The 20,783-nt window shown below is 38.2% G+C and overlaps 1 protein-coding gene across 1 annotated transcript in view; it reads right to left on the bottom strand.

The window, feature by feature from the left end:
• Positions 1 to 20,783, bottom strand: part of DPH6 (diphthamine biosynthesis 6) — a 218,449-nt gene that overhangs the window by 94,346 nt on the left and 103,320 nt on the right. The window contains exons 11-12 of the mRNA XM_026710609.2: positions 17,451 to 17,580; positions 13,911 to 14,085 (exon numbers count right to left, since the gene is read on the bottom strand). Coding sequence (XP_026566394.2) covers positions 13,911 to 14,085; positions 17,451 to 17,580 — 305 coding nt within the window. The remainder of the gene's footprint in view (positions 1 to 13,910; positions 14,086 to 17,450; positions 17,581 to 20,783) is intronic.

Below are 20,783 nucleotides of genomic sequence, written 5' to 3'. Positions count from 1 at the left end.
GAGTTGCATGACTTGCATTCTTTGATATGATCTGAGATAAGAAGGAAGATGACTCTGGGACTTGAAGACTAAAATAATGTAATATTGGATTGAAGGTTTAGAAAACTTGCATATATTCCACTTAGCTATACTATAAAAAAAGATATCCTAGCAGATTTGATGATTAGAAATGTTCCTTTGGAGGCAAAACCCTTTTTTGTTTTAAAGAAAAAAATTCTTACTGGCTGAAATAGTACCATCATGAAAGTCATAAAAAATGAATTTTGTAGTATTATTTCATCTTTTTCATTAACTATCAATCTTATTTCAAAACACTTCTACTTTCTATGAATCAATGGCTGCCAGATACTTATAAACGCTAAAATATAGAAGCCCTCAGGATTTTTGTCCTGAGAAAACGTTTTCATCTACTAGCCAGTGTAACTGATGCTTAAGTCTGCTCTTAGTGCTAGTTTTATTTTCTCTGCAACTGCTGTTTCAAATTGTAACACAACAGATGTTTTTGAAAGATAAAACACACATTTTTTTTCCCTAAGTGGGCATTTATTTTCTTTTTCTCCCATAAAACACCAGATCAAAGATGAGCAACTTTTTATTTAGCATTTACATGGAGGTCTTGAAAGAAAACCTCACATAGTTGGTTTCATGTGTTACCTCATCTTAACACACGGCTAATAAATAGAGCAGCCATTCACACTAGAGTATTAGTAAGAAGAGACAGAAAGATATTTAGCTTTGTATTTTATTCCCGGTGAGGCTCAAAGCCTCAAAGGTAAACGACTATCTGAACACCCTTTTAGAAAAGAATCGGGTACCCTCTGCAAATGCTGCAGCTTGTTGACATGAACCAGGGCAGGCAGACACCAATAATACATGAAGTGTGGTTCAGAGGCAATTAGGATCAGTTGTCAAGGCCAGGCCATTAATGAAAGAACATGTCAGAGGAGCTGGAGACTTCAATGGTTGAGGGCAAGAAGGCGATTTAGTGTGACAGATCGAGTCCTTCCAATGTCCTCAGTGGTACATGCTAATACCAGCCTTAACAACCTTTTTGTGGCAGTGTATAATGTGACTAACATGGACTTTGATTCAGCAAAATGACTGCTGCCACTGTTAGTCTGTCTCATTCCAACAACAGTAAATGCACTGCTTCAAATAATTACCCACTTCCTTCACTGTTCCCTCCCCCCACCCCCCACAAATTTGTCTAATGCAATGGACGCTTTTATGCATTCCATACCGTTTACCTCTAGAAGGTCACAACACTTACCCTGCTGTTTTCTATTTGTTTATGTAGTGTTCATTCTTTTATAAATAGTTGAAATAATAAATACCTCCCTACCATTAACATATGAGTAAAATTAAAGTAAGAACCCAGCACCAGTGGTTAAACACAAAGGAAAATATAGGAAATCAGCACAAGAGACACTGTCCTTGTGTGTAAATTCTATGGGATACTGCACAAAACATAAGGGAACACTGTTGGTTAGTGGCCACATGTTCCCTGGTTCTCAGGGTTAAAGGCAGCCAGGAAGGAAAAAAAGTCTTTTAAAGGCTTGATTCCTTCCTCAGTAGTATTTTACATTCTTACTTAATATAATCCACATTGAAATAAGAAAAAACTGTAAAGATATTTGCATTTGTGAATTGTATTTGATAAAGTATATGAAAATACTGTGGGGACCTTTTAGTTTTTAAAATATGTATTATGAAAGGTATATTGCACTGGATAATTAAATGCAACTGAAACATTTCTGGTTAAAATTGTATTAGCAGCCCCATCGCTCTAAACAATTTAAGGGTATACAGTTACAAATATGAATAACTATCCAGTTATTGTGGCTCACTTATGCCTTCTTACTTAGCTTATGCCGAATCTTAATTGCTAAAAATATATGGTAAGGCAGGAAGTAGGGATGAAGAACTATAAGTGCCATATGAACTCAGTTTAATGAAATGGCCATTCAATAGCAGGATGCATTCAGAATTTTTTCAAAGTAGACAAAGGGGGGAGAGGAAAAAAAACAAGACTGCTGGATATTTCATTCTGTTCTTATTCTCTTTTCCTTTTCCATATACTTGGGTCAGATGATGTGGATCCACGCCTATCACTTTTATTACTTAGCAATGCCTGGAGTGACCTTTCTAGAGGCAATACTTAGTTATGACTGACAGGAAAGGCTGTTTCTGCTGTGATGGATTTGTTTCCCTCTGGATTATTGTCACAATGCCCTGCCTCCTTCTGTTCCAATCCCCCCCACATCCAACCCTATATTTTTTCCTCCTTTCTCATTTTTTAAAAAAATATGCACTCGGGGAAGTTTTTGGATTATCAGCTTATGGGACCAAATCAAATTGTCACATGAAACTATTTGGAGTTGGAGGTAAGTGATGTTAAAATGCATCTCTTGGATAGGCCACTGTACATAATAAATGAAGGCTGATTTCTTTAAAAGACCCATCTTATCTAAAAAGATCAATCCAATCCATAAAAACTATCAAAAATGTAAGTATTACCTGTTACAATTTTCATATTCACTTCACTGAAGAACAAGTCTGCATTATATAAAATTCTCATATGGTACAAGTAGGATATCCTAGAGTAAATGATTTCATATACACCAGGTTTTCTCAACCCTGACAACTTTAACATATTGGCTGTGGAATTATGTGTGATGAAGTCCATAAATTTTAAAATTGCAAAGATTGAGACACACTGATAGAGACTAATAAATAGGCAGACCAAAGAAAATGTTAAACCATAAACAAAGTCTGATTTCTAATTTGTTTGGGAAAAGTAAGACCTTACTCTAACTTTGGAATAATCTATATGTAGATTTGTAATGAAACAAAAAGGTGGGAACATAGTTGGCCCATTAATACATGCCAATAATTTTAAGTTGTCTCCAGAACTGCAAGAATGGAATTTATGTAAGAAAGGAAAATAGAAAGAAGCATTTAACAATTTTTGTAGAAGTAGACCATGATTAGCCATCTGGTTTCTTATTAAGAAGATGACAACAACAACAACAGAAATAATAATAGTAATAATAACAACAACAACAACAACAACGAGAGGTTAATATTGTGGGATTTCTGAATACAAGTCTTGGCTCTTATACACCATATTTAACTGTTGTTGAAAAGAGGAAAATGTGGATAATCGATGTGGCAATATCAGTAAATGACAAACAACTGGAGAAAATCAATAATTTTAACCTCTTTCCTTCTCTTATTTTTTTAAACTTTTATATATACCGTTTTATATTTTAATATTTTATTGTACCCTGCCAAAAGTCCCTCTCTGAGAGAGACGAGCAATACAGAAATGTGATAAATGAATGAATGAATGAATAAATAGAGGGGGAAGGAAGGAAGGAAGGAAGGAAGGAAGGAAGGAAGGAAGGAAGGAAGGAAGGAAGGAAGGAAGGAAGGAAGGAAGGAAAATTGAAGTTGAAAAAATTATGACATAACTAGCTATGGTGTCCTAGTGCTTATTGGCACCACTAGCACCATGGGTGCTATGCCCAAAAAATCTTGGACCACACTTTGAAAATCCACACATTCACAAAATTTGCATCTGTTAATTGCAAAAGGCCCCATGCCTAGATCTGCACAATATGATATCCTAGGCTCTTGGGAAGAATTTGATGCATATGAAAGCGAACAACAGCTAAAGAATTGGCAGCTGTGACTTCACATTGTTTTATATATACCAGTAGTCCTCGACTTATGACCACAATTGAGCCAAACATGATTGTTGGTAAATGAGACCTTTGTTAAGTGAATTTTGTCCCATTTTATAACCTTTCTTTCTATAGCTAATCACTGCAGCTGATTAGCTGCAGTTAAATTAATAACACAGTTGTTAAATGAATCTGGCTTTGCCATTGACTTTGCTTGTCAAAAGGGATCATACGACCCAGGACACTGCAATGGTCATAAACGTAAGTCAGTTACAAAGCGCTTGAATTTTAATCATGTGACCATGAAGAGGCTGCAACAGTTGTGTGAAAAACAGTCATAAGTCACTTTTTTGAGTGCCATTGTAACTTTGAACAGTAACTAAATAAACTGTTGTAAGTCAAGGACTACCTGTAATAATAATAATGCCAAATCCAATCTAAACATCTGCTTGACTATGGGACCAAACTTAATAATAATAAAACCTATGAAATGCCACCTGATTCCTAGCAAAAAGATATGGAAGTTATTTTTTGGCAAATTTTACTTGTAATCATATTTGGGGAATTTGTTCCTTTTAATGTGAGTCAAGACACTTCTCAGTTTGATACTCAGCATGCTAAGATGCAGCTTTATTATCCAAATCCCTCCTTGCTATAATTGTACTGAACTTGCAACTTTTATTATATATAAATCAGGTGCTTTCTGTTTCATATAAAATATTCCCAGAAAACATAAGCAATTCTGTAATAATTGTAATAATGACACAGGTATAATTATTTACTCTTGTAACCATATAGTTACTAAAATGTATTCTGCCTCAAGAAAGTCAGGCTTAAAATAGAACTTTCTCATGTATTAATTCATGCTTTAATGATACACTGCCATGCAGATATGGCAATAAATATAATTAAAAGTCTTGGGCTCAAGTATCCTTTAATATCTAGATGGCAGTTACAATTCATAGAAAGCCTCCTATTTGTCTAAAAGTGAATCTTACTTTAAAAATAGTTGTTCCTAATGAGACTGCTTTCTTAGTAATTATATTTTCCCAGAAAAATGAGTTTTCTTTAATAACAAATTAGTGGTGCATAAGTGATTTTTTTAAAAACAGCATCTTCTGTAGTAGGGGTCCCCAACCCCCGGGCTGTGGCCCATTCGGAACTGGGCCACACAAATGGCAGATGAATTTGTGCATGGAGCTACACTTGCGCAAGCAGTAGGTGCTTGCCCCGATCCATTTGTGCAAGCAGTAGGTGCTCGGGCAAAGCTCCATTTATGCAAGCTCACACATGCGCTTGCCACTCACACGGAACTATCCCCTCTCTCCTTTGCTGGTTCACCAAGCTGGAAAGGTTTAAAAAATATCAGAAGCCACATCTTTGTACCTTTTCTATTCCTTCCTTCCTTCCTTCCTTCCTTCCTTCCTTCCTTCCTTCCTTCCTTCCTTCCTTCCTTCCTTCCTTCCTTCCTTCCTTCCTTCCTTCCTTTCTTTCTCTTTTAACTTTTAATTTCTTTCTTTATATTAATTGGTATTAGTTATTTCCTTCCTATTTAATTTTAAAATAAAATTATACATAAACAAGGAAAAAAACCATTTCCACCCACAAATTATAAAAGAGAAGCAAGCACAAACTTTTGCCAGGCACGAAAAAGATATAAAATTGCATGTATCGCTATAAAACCTTCTTGTATCTCATGATAACTCACTTTTCTCCATCAAATAGAGCTCAGAGAAAAACTGCAAATATATTAATAGCCAAGACCAAAACAATGTATTAAATATGGTTAGCCATATATTTATATGTGTGCAGAAATAGTTTTCCTGCTCATCTAAAGATGTTTACAGGTGATAGTCTGTAATATGTACTTGAATGAAAACCTGGATATGTATAACATGAAAATTACTACAATTCATCCATATCAAAAGAAACAGGTTTAAAACATTACACATATACACACTGATGTTTGTTCTCTTATTCTAAAATATGCTGTTTCCCAAGTAGCCAATTTTTCATAAGCCCAATTACTTGAAATCTTTTTCTCCCACTATCAAGAATATCATTTGTTGCTTTATTGTAGTAGATAAAACATCCTTTCATTGTTTCAGATCACAAGCTGTGCAGATACTACCCACTGTTCTTGCCTCCAGCACTTCACATTATTGGTGTATTATTTCATGCATGCCCTACTCTTTTATCAATTGCTTTTGAAGTAATGTTAATAGACTAGAAAATTGAGACATTTATGAAGTATAGGCAGTGTTTATGAAAAAATCCATAAAATATGACACAGGCGAGACAAGATAAAAGCAGCATTTTAATAGATTATGGCAAAGGGATTCTGTCACAAGTTGATAACTGACTCCTCTGAGATTGCTAATTTTTATGGGATTAATTTTGTGGTATTAAGAAAGAAGCTAAATGTCCTAATTAACCTGTAAATAGCGTATACACAAAATTAAACCTTGTGGCCTCCTGTTAGTTTTTTGGCTTCAGCACGTTATGCAGAATTATTGCAAATGGATTTAAGATGGTACTGGAGGCAAGCATTCTGCATGGAGTTAACTAAAATCTCATTCAAATAATACTTTAAATACATTCACACTAGTATGTAAGTGATGAAAATTTGCAAAATGCAGTTTACATGTTCTGCTTGTGTAAGCAGTAATTCCCAATTAATGTGAATGGGCCCTTAAATGACCCAGTAACCATCAGTGCAGTGGAATTAAATGAAAATCCCATAATTAGGCTGCATTCCACCATGAGGCCCTGAAACCCCTATACCAGTGGTGGCTAACCTTTTTAGGGTTCCTGTGCTGAAAATTGCACGCTCGCTCGCTCATGTGCCAGCACCCAGAAGGCAATGCACAGGGGCTTCCCTACTCCCTGCACGTGCGATTTCCCCCCTGCCGCCCCCTTACCTGCACTGGGCATGTGCACGCCTCTCAGCTGATTTTCAGTCTGTTTGAAGCCTTTTTTGGCCTTCCAGAAGCTTGAGGAAATCCTCTGCAGCCTCTGAAACCGAAAAATGGACCCATTTCATACTTCCGGTACTTCTGGAAATACAGGAAGTGATGAAACGGCCCTGTTTTTTGGCCTCCAAAAACTGTAGAGGTTTCCCTCGAGCCTCTGGGAGGCCGAAAAGGGCCTCAAACAGACTGAAAATCGGCTGGGAGGCGCGCACATGCCCAGTGAGTTAAGTTTGGCTGGGGCTCGCGTGCCAGCACAAATGGGTCTGTGTGCACACATGCCATAGGTTCGCCATCACAGCCCTATACCGATTGCCAACATTTGAAAGAGCACTTTGCCACACTCAGGTTCAGCTGTGGTCTGGTAAATTATGAATCATGAACCACAGAATCTATTTCTAGCAGCTGAGACAGAAACGTGATATCAAATCAAATTGTTGGTGGGCGTTGCTTGTTTCATTCCAGCAAAGTACTAAGTGAATTAGTGTCCAGATTTCATCCTTATATAACAGAATTTTAGCAATTCTTTAACATCATGCCTCTTGACTGCACACTTATATAAAATAGAAGCACAAATGCCAAACTAAATTTGATTTTCAACATATCTGGGACCATCTTTAAGACATTTTTTTTATCCTGAACAAATAATTTTAACTTATTATTTACAGGAGAAAAACTACATATGAGAAGAGATTGATTTCACTGCCTCAAACTCTAGAGGAGGAATAACACACATTAATGGTCTGCTGAGAGGCTAAAGTTTTACTGAACACAACTTTCTATTAAATGTATAATAATAAAGTTTTTTTTCCCCAGAAATGTTCTTCCTAAACTTCATGAGGCGTTCGGAAAAGACTGAGCTGAAGTCTTCACTCCGGTCCATGTTTCCAGCGGGAACACGGACCGTTCCCATTGACTGATGCCGTTTGACAGCCGGCTATAAAAGGGAGCTGTCAAACGGCATCAGCTGTTGTCCGCCAGCTGGCTGCCTTGTTAGCACAGCAGCCGCGGCAACCCTTTATTGTTATAATAAAGTAAAAGCTGAAGTTTGCTCCGTGTTTGCCTCAGGTTATTCCGCCGCTCTACAACACTGGTGATGAGGGCGGGATGCATATAAGAGGCAACCGGGCAAAGAATTGCTAAGCGAAGTCACTACAAAAAAGAGCCGAAGTCACTACCGAGCTGAATGTCACTTTAAGAGCTTACTGTCAATATTCGTGAGCGCGAATTTCAACTTTCCTTGGAAGATCCGGCACCACTGAGTCGAGATGACTTCGAACCATGCATTCCCGCCTTTCAGACCGACAGAAGAAACATGGGAATCCTACAGAAAACGATTTGACTGTTTCCTAGATGCCACAGACCTCGCTGACATTTCCGACCATAGGAAAAAGTCCTACTTTTTAAGTTTTTGTGGAGCCACGGTGTTTGACACTGCTACGGCATTATTGGCTCCACGTTCAATTAAGACTGTTCCATGAGAAGAATTGCAGGAAATTCTTTCCAACCACTATTCCCCTAAGCCATCCCGAATTGCCAGGCATCATGCTTTTAGGAGACGGATTCAGGCTGAGGGAGAGACTATTAGTGGGTACATGGCTGCCCTGCGAACAGCTGCCTTGCATTGTGGGTTTAGAGACTATCTGGAAGACATGTTATTAGACCAACTAGTTTGTGGAGTCAGGGATTTAAGGCTACAAAGGCGTCTATTGGCTAAAGGGGATTTAACCCTTAAATTAGCAATTGAAGAGTCTCAAGCTGCTGAACTATCAGCACTTTCAGCAGCAGGAATTCAGGGAAATCCAATTAGCCAGAGCAGCTGAGCCATCCATTACGATGAAGCCTCCACAGAAGAAGGCTATGAAGAGGCTAATGATATAAATCGCCTCAGGCAGCAAAAAACCAGTCAAAGGGAGAACAGGCCAAACCCCAATCTACCTCCATGGCCTCAGCCCGTTTGTCTAAGCTGTGGGGGAAACCACCTCAGGGCATCCTGAAAGTTCAGGAATGCCATTTGTCTAAAATGCCAGAGGAAGGGTCATTTAGCCAGGATCTGTCAAGCAGGAAAGACTTTTGCCCAAAAGCCTCAGACAACCAACATTTCCAAAAACAAGTTGAAGACTGTTTTACCTGCTATCAAGCCAAGCTGACTAACAAAGGCTCTAAAAAAATCAGTGTTTTTGTTTCTATAGAAGGGAAACCTTGCAGGATGGAGGTTGACACAGGCTCAGCACTGTCCATCATCTCATGGAGCACCTTGAAACAAGTACTTCCCAGAATGGCTAAGAAGAAGCTTCACGGCTGCCAGTTAACCCTACATGACTTCCAAGGCAGAACCATCCCAGTCATCGGAAAAGGCAAATTTTTTGTTCAATTTCAAAATTTTAAAGGTCACTTTCCTTTAGTGGTAGTGGATGGTGCCCTCCCTAGCCTGTTGGGGTTAGACTGGTTCCCTGCCCTTGGCCTCCGTATAAGCGGAATCCACTCTATTACAAATGCTGAAGTGGACACCTTGTTTAATGACTATGCTGATGTGTTCAGCGAGGGGCTGGGCTGTTATTCAGGAACCCCAATATCTTTCAACTTGGACCCTGGCAGTACCAATCCGTTTAAAGCCTCGAAGGGTACCTTTTGCAATCCACCTCAAATTAGACATGGAGCTTGACAAATTAATTAAACAGGGTGTATTAGAGCCTGTGGACTTCGCAAAATGGGAAACCCCAATAGTGACACCCCTGAAGAAAGATGGTAGCATAAGAATCTGTGCAGATTACAAGACGTCATTGAATAAATATTTCCAAATCAGCGCTTATCCAGTCCCTGTTATCCAGCACCTACTACATTCTTTTGAGCCAGGAACCATTTTCGCGAAATTAGACATGTCACAGGCCTATCAACAGTCCCCTGTTAATGACACAGCTGCTGAACTACAACTATTGTAACGCACAGGGGCGCTTTTAAATGTAGGCACCTCCAATTTGGCCTAAGTGTGGCCCCAGGGATTTTCCAATCTTTAATGGAAAGACTTCTTCAAGGATTACCAGGTGTAATTCCATATTTTGATGACATTTTAATATCTACCCTGACAAGTCTCAATTACTGCAAAGAGTCAGAGGAGTCCTCGATCATTTCAGGAAGCATGGTCTTAAGTTAAAAAAAGAGAAGTGCACTATTGCCACCCCACAGATAGAATTTTTGGGATACAGAATTGATGCCTCTGGTATTCACCCAATCAAATACAAAGTCAGGGCTATTCACGAGGCACCCACACCAACTAACGAAACTGAGCTCCAGGCCTTTTTAGGACTTCTTAACTTTTACACTTCATTTTTGCCACATAAAGCTTCCGGTGCAAAGCCTCTGCACAGACTCTTGGATAAGCAATCCCCCTGGCACTGGGGACCTAAGGAAGCCCATGCTTTCCATGCAGTCAAATCATTGCTCACATCCGATGCTGTTCTGATCCAATTTAATGAGCATTTACCTTTAGTTTTAGTAGCAGATGCTTCTCCTTTTGGCATAGGTGCCGTTTTAAGTCATAGACTGCCTAATGATTCTGAGGCACCCATTGCCTTTTTCTCCAGAACTTTTCCCTCAGCTGAGCGCAACTACAGCCAAATTGACAAGGAGGCTTTGGCTACAGTTGCTTCTGTCAAAAAATTCCACGAGTTTCTATATGGACACTATTTTGAGTTGGTTACGGATCACAAGCCTCTATTAGGCCTTCTGTCAGGCAACAGACAAACTCCTCAGATTTTGTCTCCAAGGATGACCAGGTGGATTTTATTTCTGGCTGCCTATTCCTATACACTGGTTCATCAAGCTGGCAAGAGTCTCTGCCACGCTGATGCTCTTAGTCGCTGCCCCCTGCCTGTTCCTGTGGAGGATCCTGCACCAACTAATGCTGTGTTTCTGATCACGATCTCAAATTTCCCATCACCGCCCTTGATATCGCTGCCCACTCTGCCAGGAACAAGTTAATCGCCCAAGTCCTTGACTGGGTGGGAAGGGGGTGGCCTGCAATTCCTTATGCCCCCAAATTCGTGCCTTTCAAAACTCACCAGCAAGAACTGTCTTCTTTGCAAGGCTGTTTACTTTGGGGAACTAGGGTAGTTATCCCTTCCAAGTTGCAAGCCTCAGCTTTAAAGGTCTTGCATGAAGGGCATCCGGGCATTGTCAGAATGAAAGCCCTAGCTCTCAGTTATGTATGGTGCCCAGGCATGGATGCTCAGATAACAAGTTGGGTGAATGCTTGTCAGCCATGCCAAGTTACCAGACCTGCTCCACCCACATCCACTCCAGGCAGGTGGGAAGATTCTGGGACCCTTTGGTCCCGGGTGCATATTGATCTGGCTGGCCCCTTTCATTGGCGTACATTCCTGGTGATGGTTGATTCTTTTTCTAAATGGGTAGAGCTGACCTTGATGACCACCACAATTTCAGAAGCCGTCACTAAGACTCTATCAAGGATATTCGCTACCCATGGCCTCCCTGACACTATCGTGTCTGATAATGGCCCCCAGTTTACTTTCTGTGAGTTTGATGTCTTCCTAGCTAACTTGGGAATCAGGCATGTACTTACAGCTCCTTTTCATCCTGCCAGTAATAGCCTGGCTGAAAGAGCAATCAGATCTGCTAAGGAGGTCCTGGAAAGGCTTGGGCCCATAGATTGGCACTCTAGGCTTGCTAAATATCTTCTAACCCAGCACACGACTCCCTGTGCCACCACTAACAGGTCCCCGGCTGAACTTCTCATGGGTAAATGTCTGAGGGCTACTTTAGACAGAATCCATCCATATTATGCCCCAGTCACGCCCCGAGGATCAAATAACCAGGCAAGGGAGTTCGCTGAAAATGACCAGGTCTATGCCTGGAATTATGCGGGACACCCTTTGTGGATGCCTGGGCAGATTGTGGTGGTAACCGGTCCTAAGTCTTACAGGGTCGAACTGCAAGACAGGCGCATTTGACGCCACCATATTAATCAACTTAGAAGGCATTGGAATTCGTCTGCAGATGGCCCTCAAGACGTTCCTGCGACAGATAAACCACCGGCGCCCAAAGAAACCTCCCGCGATTCTGAAAGGAACGCAAGCCTACCTGAGCAGCCATCTGTCCCTCGCCCAGAGACACCTGAAGCCAAGACGCCAGCTTCATCGGCATCAGAAGTTGCCCAACAAGCAGAAAAGTTCCTTCCAGCAGCAGCTTCGTCAGAACCTAGAAGATCTGGCCACCTGCACAAGCGCTTGAGTTATCTGAAGGACTATGCATGCTTCGTTCTGGGGGAAAGGAGTGTGGCATTCGGAAAAGACTGAGCTGAAGTCTTCACTCTGGTTCGTGTTTCCAGCAGGAACACGGACCATTCCTATTGGCTGATGCCGTTTGACAGCCGGCTATAAAAGGGAGCTGTCAAACGGCATCAGCTGTTGTCCACCAGCTGGCTGCCTTGTTAGCGCGGTAGCAACCCTTTATTGTTACAATAAAGTAAAAGCTGAAGTTCGCTCCATGTTCGCCTCAGGTTATTCTGCCGCTCTACAACACTTCATACCAAAAATGATTCAATTTTTAGATGTTGATCTAGATTATAATTATACCCATGGCTATATTTTCAACTATCAACTATAGACATGCTTAAGTTATATTGAGTGATATAAGGAGATACACATTGTCTGTGCAAACAAACTGTTTCAACAAGTAAATATATGGAAACATTCATACTAACACCCCCTCCCCCCATTTTTCTTGTCTTACACAATGTGTCGTATGATATTCAATAAAACTCTGGGATAAATGCACCTGTGATTTGAAAAGATGGCATCTTTCATTCTCTATGAATTAGATTCATATACTATTTCCTTTGGGAGTCAGAAAGCAATTTTTTGTACATTTTAAATTGTAGCATTTATGAATTCTCCCTGCTATTTTAGTGTCAGAATTCAATTTTGATGTAAGAATAATATTCAGGTACAATGCCTGCTAAAGAAAGGTATTTTCTGCTTGGTTGCTTTAAAAACTGTCTATGCTCCATCTACAATTTGAAGTCAACTTCATTATATTCCAGCCAAAACATCTATGCTTTTTTTTAAAAAAAATCATTTTTGGCAATATTTAAAAAAGAAAATAGAAAAAAACAAGATAGCAAAATTAGAAATGTATTTATTGGGAGTTCAAGATACATTAAACTTTACTGACAATATTCATATTATTTATGACAGGCTGCTTAATCTTAAACTGGCAAATATTCATATTATTTATTCTGGTATAGCAAATAGCTTTTGGGGGCAATAGCTAACAAATAATACCACCTTCCACACAAACTCTCCAGTGGTGGATTGCAAAGTAGGTCACCACTGGTTCAGTGGGCATGGATTGGTGGGTGCACTTTGCACGCATGCACACACTTGGTATCTGTGTGTGTGCCAAATGCACATTTTGCGCACACAGAGAGGCTTTCCTACTCACCTCATGCAATTCTGCACTCTCCTGGTAGCTTCAGCAGCTGACGCGCGGCAATCTGTTGTGCCGCGCAAAGCAGCTGTGCTTCAAAAGCAGGGAATAAAGGTCAGTATGGGAGCCTGGGCGGGTGGATGGACCCAAAAGCAGCTCCTCAGAGAGAACCGGTTCAGTCTCCGCTGATCTTCGGCGCTTACCGGTACGCCAGAATCGGGCCAAACCAGTAGAATAGCACCACTGAAACTCTCTCTTTCTCTCTAGGACTACTAATTTGTTCCCACTTAATATAATAAATATATCTGATAATGGTAAGTATTTTACACACACACAGACACACACACACAAGACTCTGTGCTTAGCCAAAGTTGATGTGAATCCCAATTTAGTCCTACTATGGGAATAATTTCTAAGAATGCAATTTAAAAAAACCAGAATAATTCTTGCCACAGAAATAGTTACATTCACAAAATAGTTCACAATTTACTCTTGGTTTTATCCTTATTTATTTTCAATCCTGCCACCTGTCTACGATATCTTTTTCTTGCTTTCCCAATTTCTTTATAAACTTAAGCATTTGTATATTTTTGAATATTACAATTATTTGCATTACTGTTGTAATATGATCAAATTCCCCCTTCCATCTTGCTCTACTTTAAGCTATAAAGTTTAGATTGTCTTCAAAGGAAAGTAACGTAAAGAGCCAATGTTAACTGATGTTCAAAACGGATGGCCTAATATTACAATATGCAGATTCAAGGAACTTCCTGAATGGGAAAATATTGCATAGATGAAGATGTCTTACCTGTATGCACTGACTGTAAGGACCGATATTGGCAGGAGCCCAATGAGAAATGCTTTGTACATGCATCACCTGCTTCTGGGAACAAGATGCACCGGAGATCATTTTATCATCCTTTTGGGCAAGGCAGTCCATCTGAAATAGCAGGTCTTCTGTCAATGGAGCTTCAACACAAACCCTAAACATAAATATAAAAAAAAGTACTGGCAGCATTTGAATGACATTAAACTGTCTGAAAGTTCTGGTTGCTGTGCTCTTAATATCCCTAAGATTTATACTAACAGAGCAGAGATGGAAGGTGAGAATGGGCAAGAATGCTTGAGATCCCAGTCAAGAATCTCACTTGGTCCTTACTACTTCCCCAGTTTCTCTTCAGAGCAATCTGCTGTCACCAAGAGAAAGAACAGGCAAATGGAGAACTTTATATCCTTGCTTTGCTTTTGGCACTATTAATAATTTAAGAAAAAACAAATTAACAGGCAGGGACAATAAGAAGCAGCGCTAGAAGACAGCAGCAGATCACAGATATAGATCTAGTCCAACCTCCTTGAGCAGGGGGTTGGACTAGAAGAACTCCAAGGACTAGAAGACCTCCGAGGTCTCTTCCAACTCTATTGCTCTGTTATTATTATTACTATTAGTATTTTACAAAGGCCAGAATGAGGATCCATAAAAAGTCCTTCTCAACTGTTCTTTCATAGTACAAGAGTAAATCTAGAAGATTATATTGAAATGTATACTTTCTATGGGTTCAAGCTCTATAAATAGAGGCATAAAACTTACATTCATCTTTTTCTGGCTTCTTCTCAATCAATTGTATATTAGGATAACACAGAGATTTTGCATAAAGTATGGGACATGACATTAACAAGAAATAAGCTATTTATCTTAAAGAAATCTACAATGCAATGAGTTTCAAAAGATCCAATTATTAGAAAAGCTATTACTAAGTAAAGAGAAATATATCTTACTAAATGGAATAAAAGTAATAAAATCCTCTTCTGGGAAAAAAAAAACATCCCAAAGAGATTCCTTCTTAAAAAAAGATTTTATGTAGCATTAAAAATATTTAATTGTACAGTCCTTATTTCATTAGCTTTATATATTAAAATGCTTATTAAAAAGGCAGGAATAAAATATATTTAAAGATGATTTTAAATTAAGAGGAATAAGAACACTGCTGTGCTGATTCCCTCTTAATGTTCAAGATGGCAAGTTCAGTAGAACAGCATGCCTAAAAGTATTTTTTAAACCATATATTGGCCACGAGGGAAAGAAACACTCATAAGGAGAGAGAGCACCATTTTCTAGCTCTATAAAATAGGGTGTAACATTTGAATTTATGAACTCTTCAGTCAGAAGAAGAGGAGGAGAAGGAAGAGGAGGAGGAGGAGGAGGAAAAGGAGGAAAAAATTACGCTAGGATTTAAATTATAGATCTCGATAGGAATGAAAAATATAAACTAAAGCAGCTCATAGTGGCCACAAACAACTCCCACACCCTAAGACTGCTACCACCGACACAGCTTAAAATATTAATAAAAACTCCCCCAGCACCCTAATTTTTAAGCATCTTTTCTGATGAAAACTTCTGGAATCTTCAGGGATTTGAACACCAATTTGTAAATCCAGAATTAGCCCAATAAAAGTACTATGTTAAAATTGCTCTAGAAAAAGTAGAAAGAACTTTATTCTAAGGACATATTACTGTAGTGATCTTAATTAATTCACTTGCTGCTTTAATGGCATTATTTTCAATATATTTTCTATTCTATTTTTTAAATTGAAATATGTCTCGTGTATTTGCGTAAACAGAATTGTGAGGTATAACTCCATAAAGTAAATAATACATTTAAAAACAACACTGCATAGGTTCAGTAAAAGTAAAAGGTGTATAAAAGCTATTTATTAATAATACTGCATTAAAAACTGCAGTGGAAGAACTTTTCTAATATGATGTTTTTCAAATTCAGTTTTTTCCTATTCACAGAAAGTGATATAATGTTAAAGAAGCTGATGTTGAAAAACAACGTACCTCACTTCCCATTCATCAAGAGAACACATTTCTTTAGCATCTTTGTTTGTTTACTGAAAATCAAGAAGGATACACATGAATGGGTTTGTTCAATTTGTTAGTGAAATGTCCCTAACCATAGCGGAATTATCTGATAATGGTATGTTATAAGAATAGTCAATTAAAAAAGGAAACCTTTCAATTTTAACAAAATTAGTGAGGCACAAAGAATTTATATGCCATCCATCTTGCAGTTCAAGTGCTTTCAGAGATAGCCAATCTTGGCAGAGAACAAGATGGTTTCCAAGATTGACTTAGCTGTCCCAGTGATAATATCATTATTTAGAACTATAATCTTTCACTGAGCATTAGCTTTCTACGTTGCTCTTAATTTTCAATCTGCACATCTTATCTTCTCTCCTGTAATTGAACATGCCTACCTTATTAATTTAGCAAATTCTGCACCTGATGCTTATCATGTTAGTCTCTTCTAAGCTGCTTTACTCTTAACCCTGCTTACTGCATTTGACGGGACAAAAAATAATGGAGCTTTTGCCAAGTTAGAATGGAAAAGAAGCAGGAACACAATAATATAGTATTGCAGGCTAACTCTATCCACAGCCTGGAGTTCAATCCTGGGGCTTTAGGTTGACTCAGCATTCCATCCTTCCAAGATCAATAAAATGAGAACCCAGATTATCGGCACTACAGCGGTTTGAATTCCTAGCGCCGCATAACTGAGTGAGCTCTGGTTACTTGTCCCAAATTCTGCCAATGTAGCAGTTTGAAAGCATGTACAAATGCAAGTAGAAAAATAGGGGCCACTTTGGTGGGAAGGTAACAGTGTTCTGTGCACCTTTGGCTTTTAGTCATGTCGGCCACATGACCACAGAGACGTCTTCAGACAGCACTGGCTCTTTGGCTTTGTAATGGACATGAGCACAGCCCCCTAGAGTCGGAAACAACTAGCATGTATATGCGAGGGGAACCTTTACCTTTATGCTGACATTGTAGATCATCCAGAGTGCTGTAAAGCACCATGGGGCAATATATAAGTCTATAAGCTGTAATTCATAGGGGGATAATAGACCATTTTGCCCAAATTTTTTAGAACGTTACTATTAGATTGCCCCTGTTGGCTAGCTAATTGATAATTATTTCAGAATTATACTTCAATAAAGTAGGTTTGGGGAACATAATTCAATGGTGAAAAGCATGGACTCATTATGAAGCAAGTTACTGCATTAAAAGACCTATATGATGAATCTGGGATAACAGAATATAAATTAGGTTCAGTATCAAAAAGTGTTTTTTTTAAAAATCAGAGATTCACATGCACTCCTGATGCAGCTGCTACAATAGAGAATAAAAGATCATGCCTTTGAAAAGAGACATATAAAGAGGTAAAAGGAAGCCCAATCCAAACACAGAGAAACCAAGTCTGAAGAAAAGTCATAAATAAAGCATTAGTAGCAATGAACCATTGAACCAGTGTACCATAAATATAAGGCAGCAGTAGTATGAACCTACCTCGCTGGAGGACACAAATCAAATGCCGTCATATAGACTGAATTTATCACAGCAAAATCGGCCATACTCTTCATATACAGATGGACCAAAATAATATCTGTCAATGCCAATCCTTTTAAATTCATATGAGCTGCATGTGGAAAAATAATGTAGCTGTTAAAGACAGGAAATATTAGATTTGTACTAAAGGATACCAAGAATATATCTTTTTTTTTTTTTTTACAAAGAGCTCCCCTTGAACCAAAGCATAACTGAAGATGAGAAACTTATTCTATCAGTACAATTTCTTATATGGTACATGGGCAAATACACTGAATTTACTTCCTAAACCAACTTGATTTTGTTTGATCTTGAACATTAGTAAAAATGAAGACATATTAAATTCCTGTGCAGCTGCCTCAAAACAGGTGAAGCTATCATAGCTATCAATAGCTATCAATTTCATTAATCAAATTCCTAATGAAATAAACAATCTACTAAGCATTACTAGGAAATCATCAAGTTATCACATGATTTTAATATTTGATTTTTGTGTCTATCTATCTATCTATCTATCTATCTATCTATCTATCTATCCATCCATCCATCCATCTATCTATCTATCTAACTTGTGACGGAAAGTCAACAATGAGGAACACATTTTACCATATGGAAACATTACTTTCTCTTCTGCTTAAAGCTTTGTCCTGTCAATTATTTTGCTAATATATTGTTAAGACATTTGTTTATTTATTTGTTTAAAATTTATTCAACAATTATCCTTGAACAACTGAAATTAAACTTCCCACAAAAATGACTCCAGATAATGTGGAAATGTGACTATAATAATAATGTGTTGGATGTAATGATTCCATTGCATTATCCATGAAGGATATATTCCTTCCTGTCACTCATGAAGGAAGTATTCCCATACTCTTCTACTGAGTAAGAGAAGTCTTACTAGTTGACTACTCTTTACACATGAACCTTTTAAAAACCTTTTTCCAGAAGACTGAGGTATCCTCCACAAAATGTGGCAGGTTTTGTGGGGACTTCTGAAAAGACAGAAGCAACAAAAACCATTCTCCTTTTAATTTCATCAGACTGAAGGCTCTTCAATTTTGAAGGCATTTCTTCAAAGATTAATGAAGGATTAAGGCCTATTATTTCTCAGTCAGGAACTTGAATATTCAAGAGCCATATGCTCATCATAAAGACTGCCCAGAAAATATAACTATTTCACCTGGTTCGTGACAGAATTGGAGAGAAAATTGCTTGTGTCTGTCTACTTGATGGATTACTTTTTTGACTGTTGTAAGAACTTTATGAATAAATCTGCTTTAAAAATTAGAAAGCAGCCTAGCAAGGAACAAGTTACAAACTAAATCTTGTAGCCATAATGTAGAAAGTCAGAACTACAATGAATGTCTTGCTGTTCAGAACTAATTTCCACTTTAGGTCATTAAAACAATTAATTTTGCTACAAGGTTTGTGTTACTTCCATCTTTATGTCATAGTATGTAGCAAAACAGGGGGGAAAGGCAGACAATCTGATTTTTGTAAGGAAAAGTTTTAACACATATCTTTAACTAAGTTTAACAAAGAAACCTGAGGTGATACTTTTAGATTGTTAGCACCATAACTCACCTATTTTTTTGAGAAGGCAAACTAAATATCCACAGGAAATGCAAGTATTCCCTGGATCAAAATGCATCAGTTCACCAGAAATGGGAAAGAATACTTTAGATGTAAATCATCTGCCAAAGCCACCAGGCTTCTTAGCCTCTAGCCAGATAAAACTACTATTTTGGTTTAATTCTAATAAAAAAATCAGGCAATGATGTATATTATTTGGACTGGCTAGGGTCATGAAAATATTACAAAAATCAAGTAAGTGTCTTAGAGCTCCAGTCTTTCAATTTACATATTATGCCCAAAAGATTTATGTAGAACATTGCTCCTTTACCTACAAGCCTGATTACAACCTCTGTGCTGATTTCTAGGCTGTTAGGAACTAGCTTAAGGGCCCTTTAGGAAGCCTGCTGCCTTTTTACCTTGCAAAATTGCTCATGCTTCCTTATCATTCTGTATTCAGTCATGAACTCTGCTGTACAAGCCAAATGTTAAGATTTTATGAGCCAATACATCAAAAGTATGTGTGAACAAGAATACTAGCCTCCCCACTGCAGCCGTGACAACAATTTCCATTTTTATGAATGAAAAGGATGCCTGCATAAATATTTATTTATTTAAAAGTGCAAAAATACAGAGTGATGCCGAAGAAAATAGAAGCATTTTGTTTTATATCTCAATATCTTGTAAGGGCTTGATGGTAAGAAATCCAGCAACCACAATTCCCAAGACATCAATTCTTTGCTTACGTTAAGTACATAAATGAGATTTAGAGCTACTGACCTAATCCTAGATGCCAAAATCAACCACAGCAACAGCTTTTTAGAGAACTTAATTTAAAATTATGATAAAGGCAGTTTAGCTAACAGAAAGCAGACACAATGGGAATGCACACAAAAAAAGATAAAAGGAATGAAAACAAACTCAGCTGCCTTGTATAACCAGATCAAGGGAGAACATAAAAGGAATCAGTCTAATCACAAAGGTAAAAATGGATGGATTTAGACTGCAAATTTCTGTGACCCAATGTAGCAATACTTGTATAATAATCTTCCAAGCAATAACCATATAATGGACAATGTAATGATGGACATTACATTCTCTATCAGTTGGTCTTGGCACTTAGTAGAATATTCAAAATGAAAGTCACCTATTCTTATTTATTTGTCAAATGTATATGGCTGTCCCTCTCACATATAAATGATTCTTGGTGATGTACAAGAATAGAAAACAATCAACATATTATTATTACTATTATATTAACATTATTATATCATTAACAATGGAGCTACTTCATCTCATCAGTCTTCTGGAGTCCTTTAAGAAAATCAACAGACAGGGATGGTACCAGCCTCACTTCATGAGTTGGAAGGATGTTCCATAAAGTGGACACATATATCTACTTTATCCAAAGTTCACTACAGCTGTCACACAAACACCTTCTTAACCACCTTCCCCACCAAAAGGGAGGTTTAATACTGAACAAATGTTTTCCAGTATACTGTAGTCCAGTGATAGCTTGAGGAGAAGATGCTCCCAGTCTCCTTAAATGGTAAAGGAACAATCTCCTAACTCAAAGAAGAATTCACTATTGTGGAATCCACTCACACAACACCATCCAGGCCCTGTCTATTTCCTTAGGCCCAACAGGTTCAAGCTGTTCCCATATAATTGGGCAAGATGCTCCTGGGCCTGCAACAAGGTCAGCATCCAATTGTGAGT

The sequence above is a fragment of the Pseudonaja textilis genome, chromosome 1 (genome assembly GCF_049901715.1).
Source record: "Pseudonaja textilis isolate UNSWEBS1 chromosome 1, rPseTex1.2, whole genome shotgun sequence".
NCBI lineage: Eukaryota > Metazoa > Chordata > Lepidosauria > Squamata > Elapidae > Pseudonaja > Pseudonaja textilis.
This window is presented reverse-complemented; position numbering and strand designations above follow the sequence as displayed.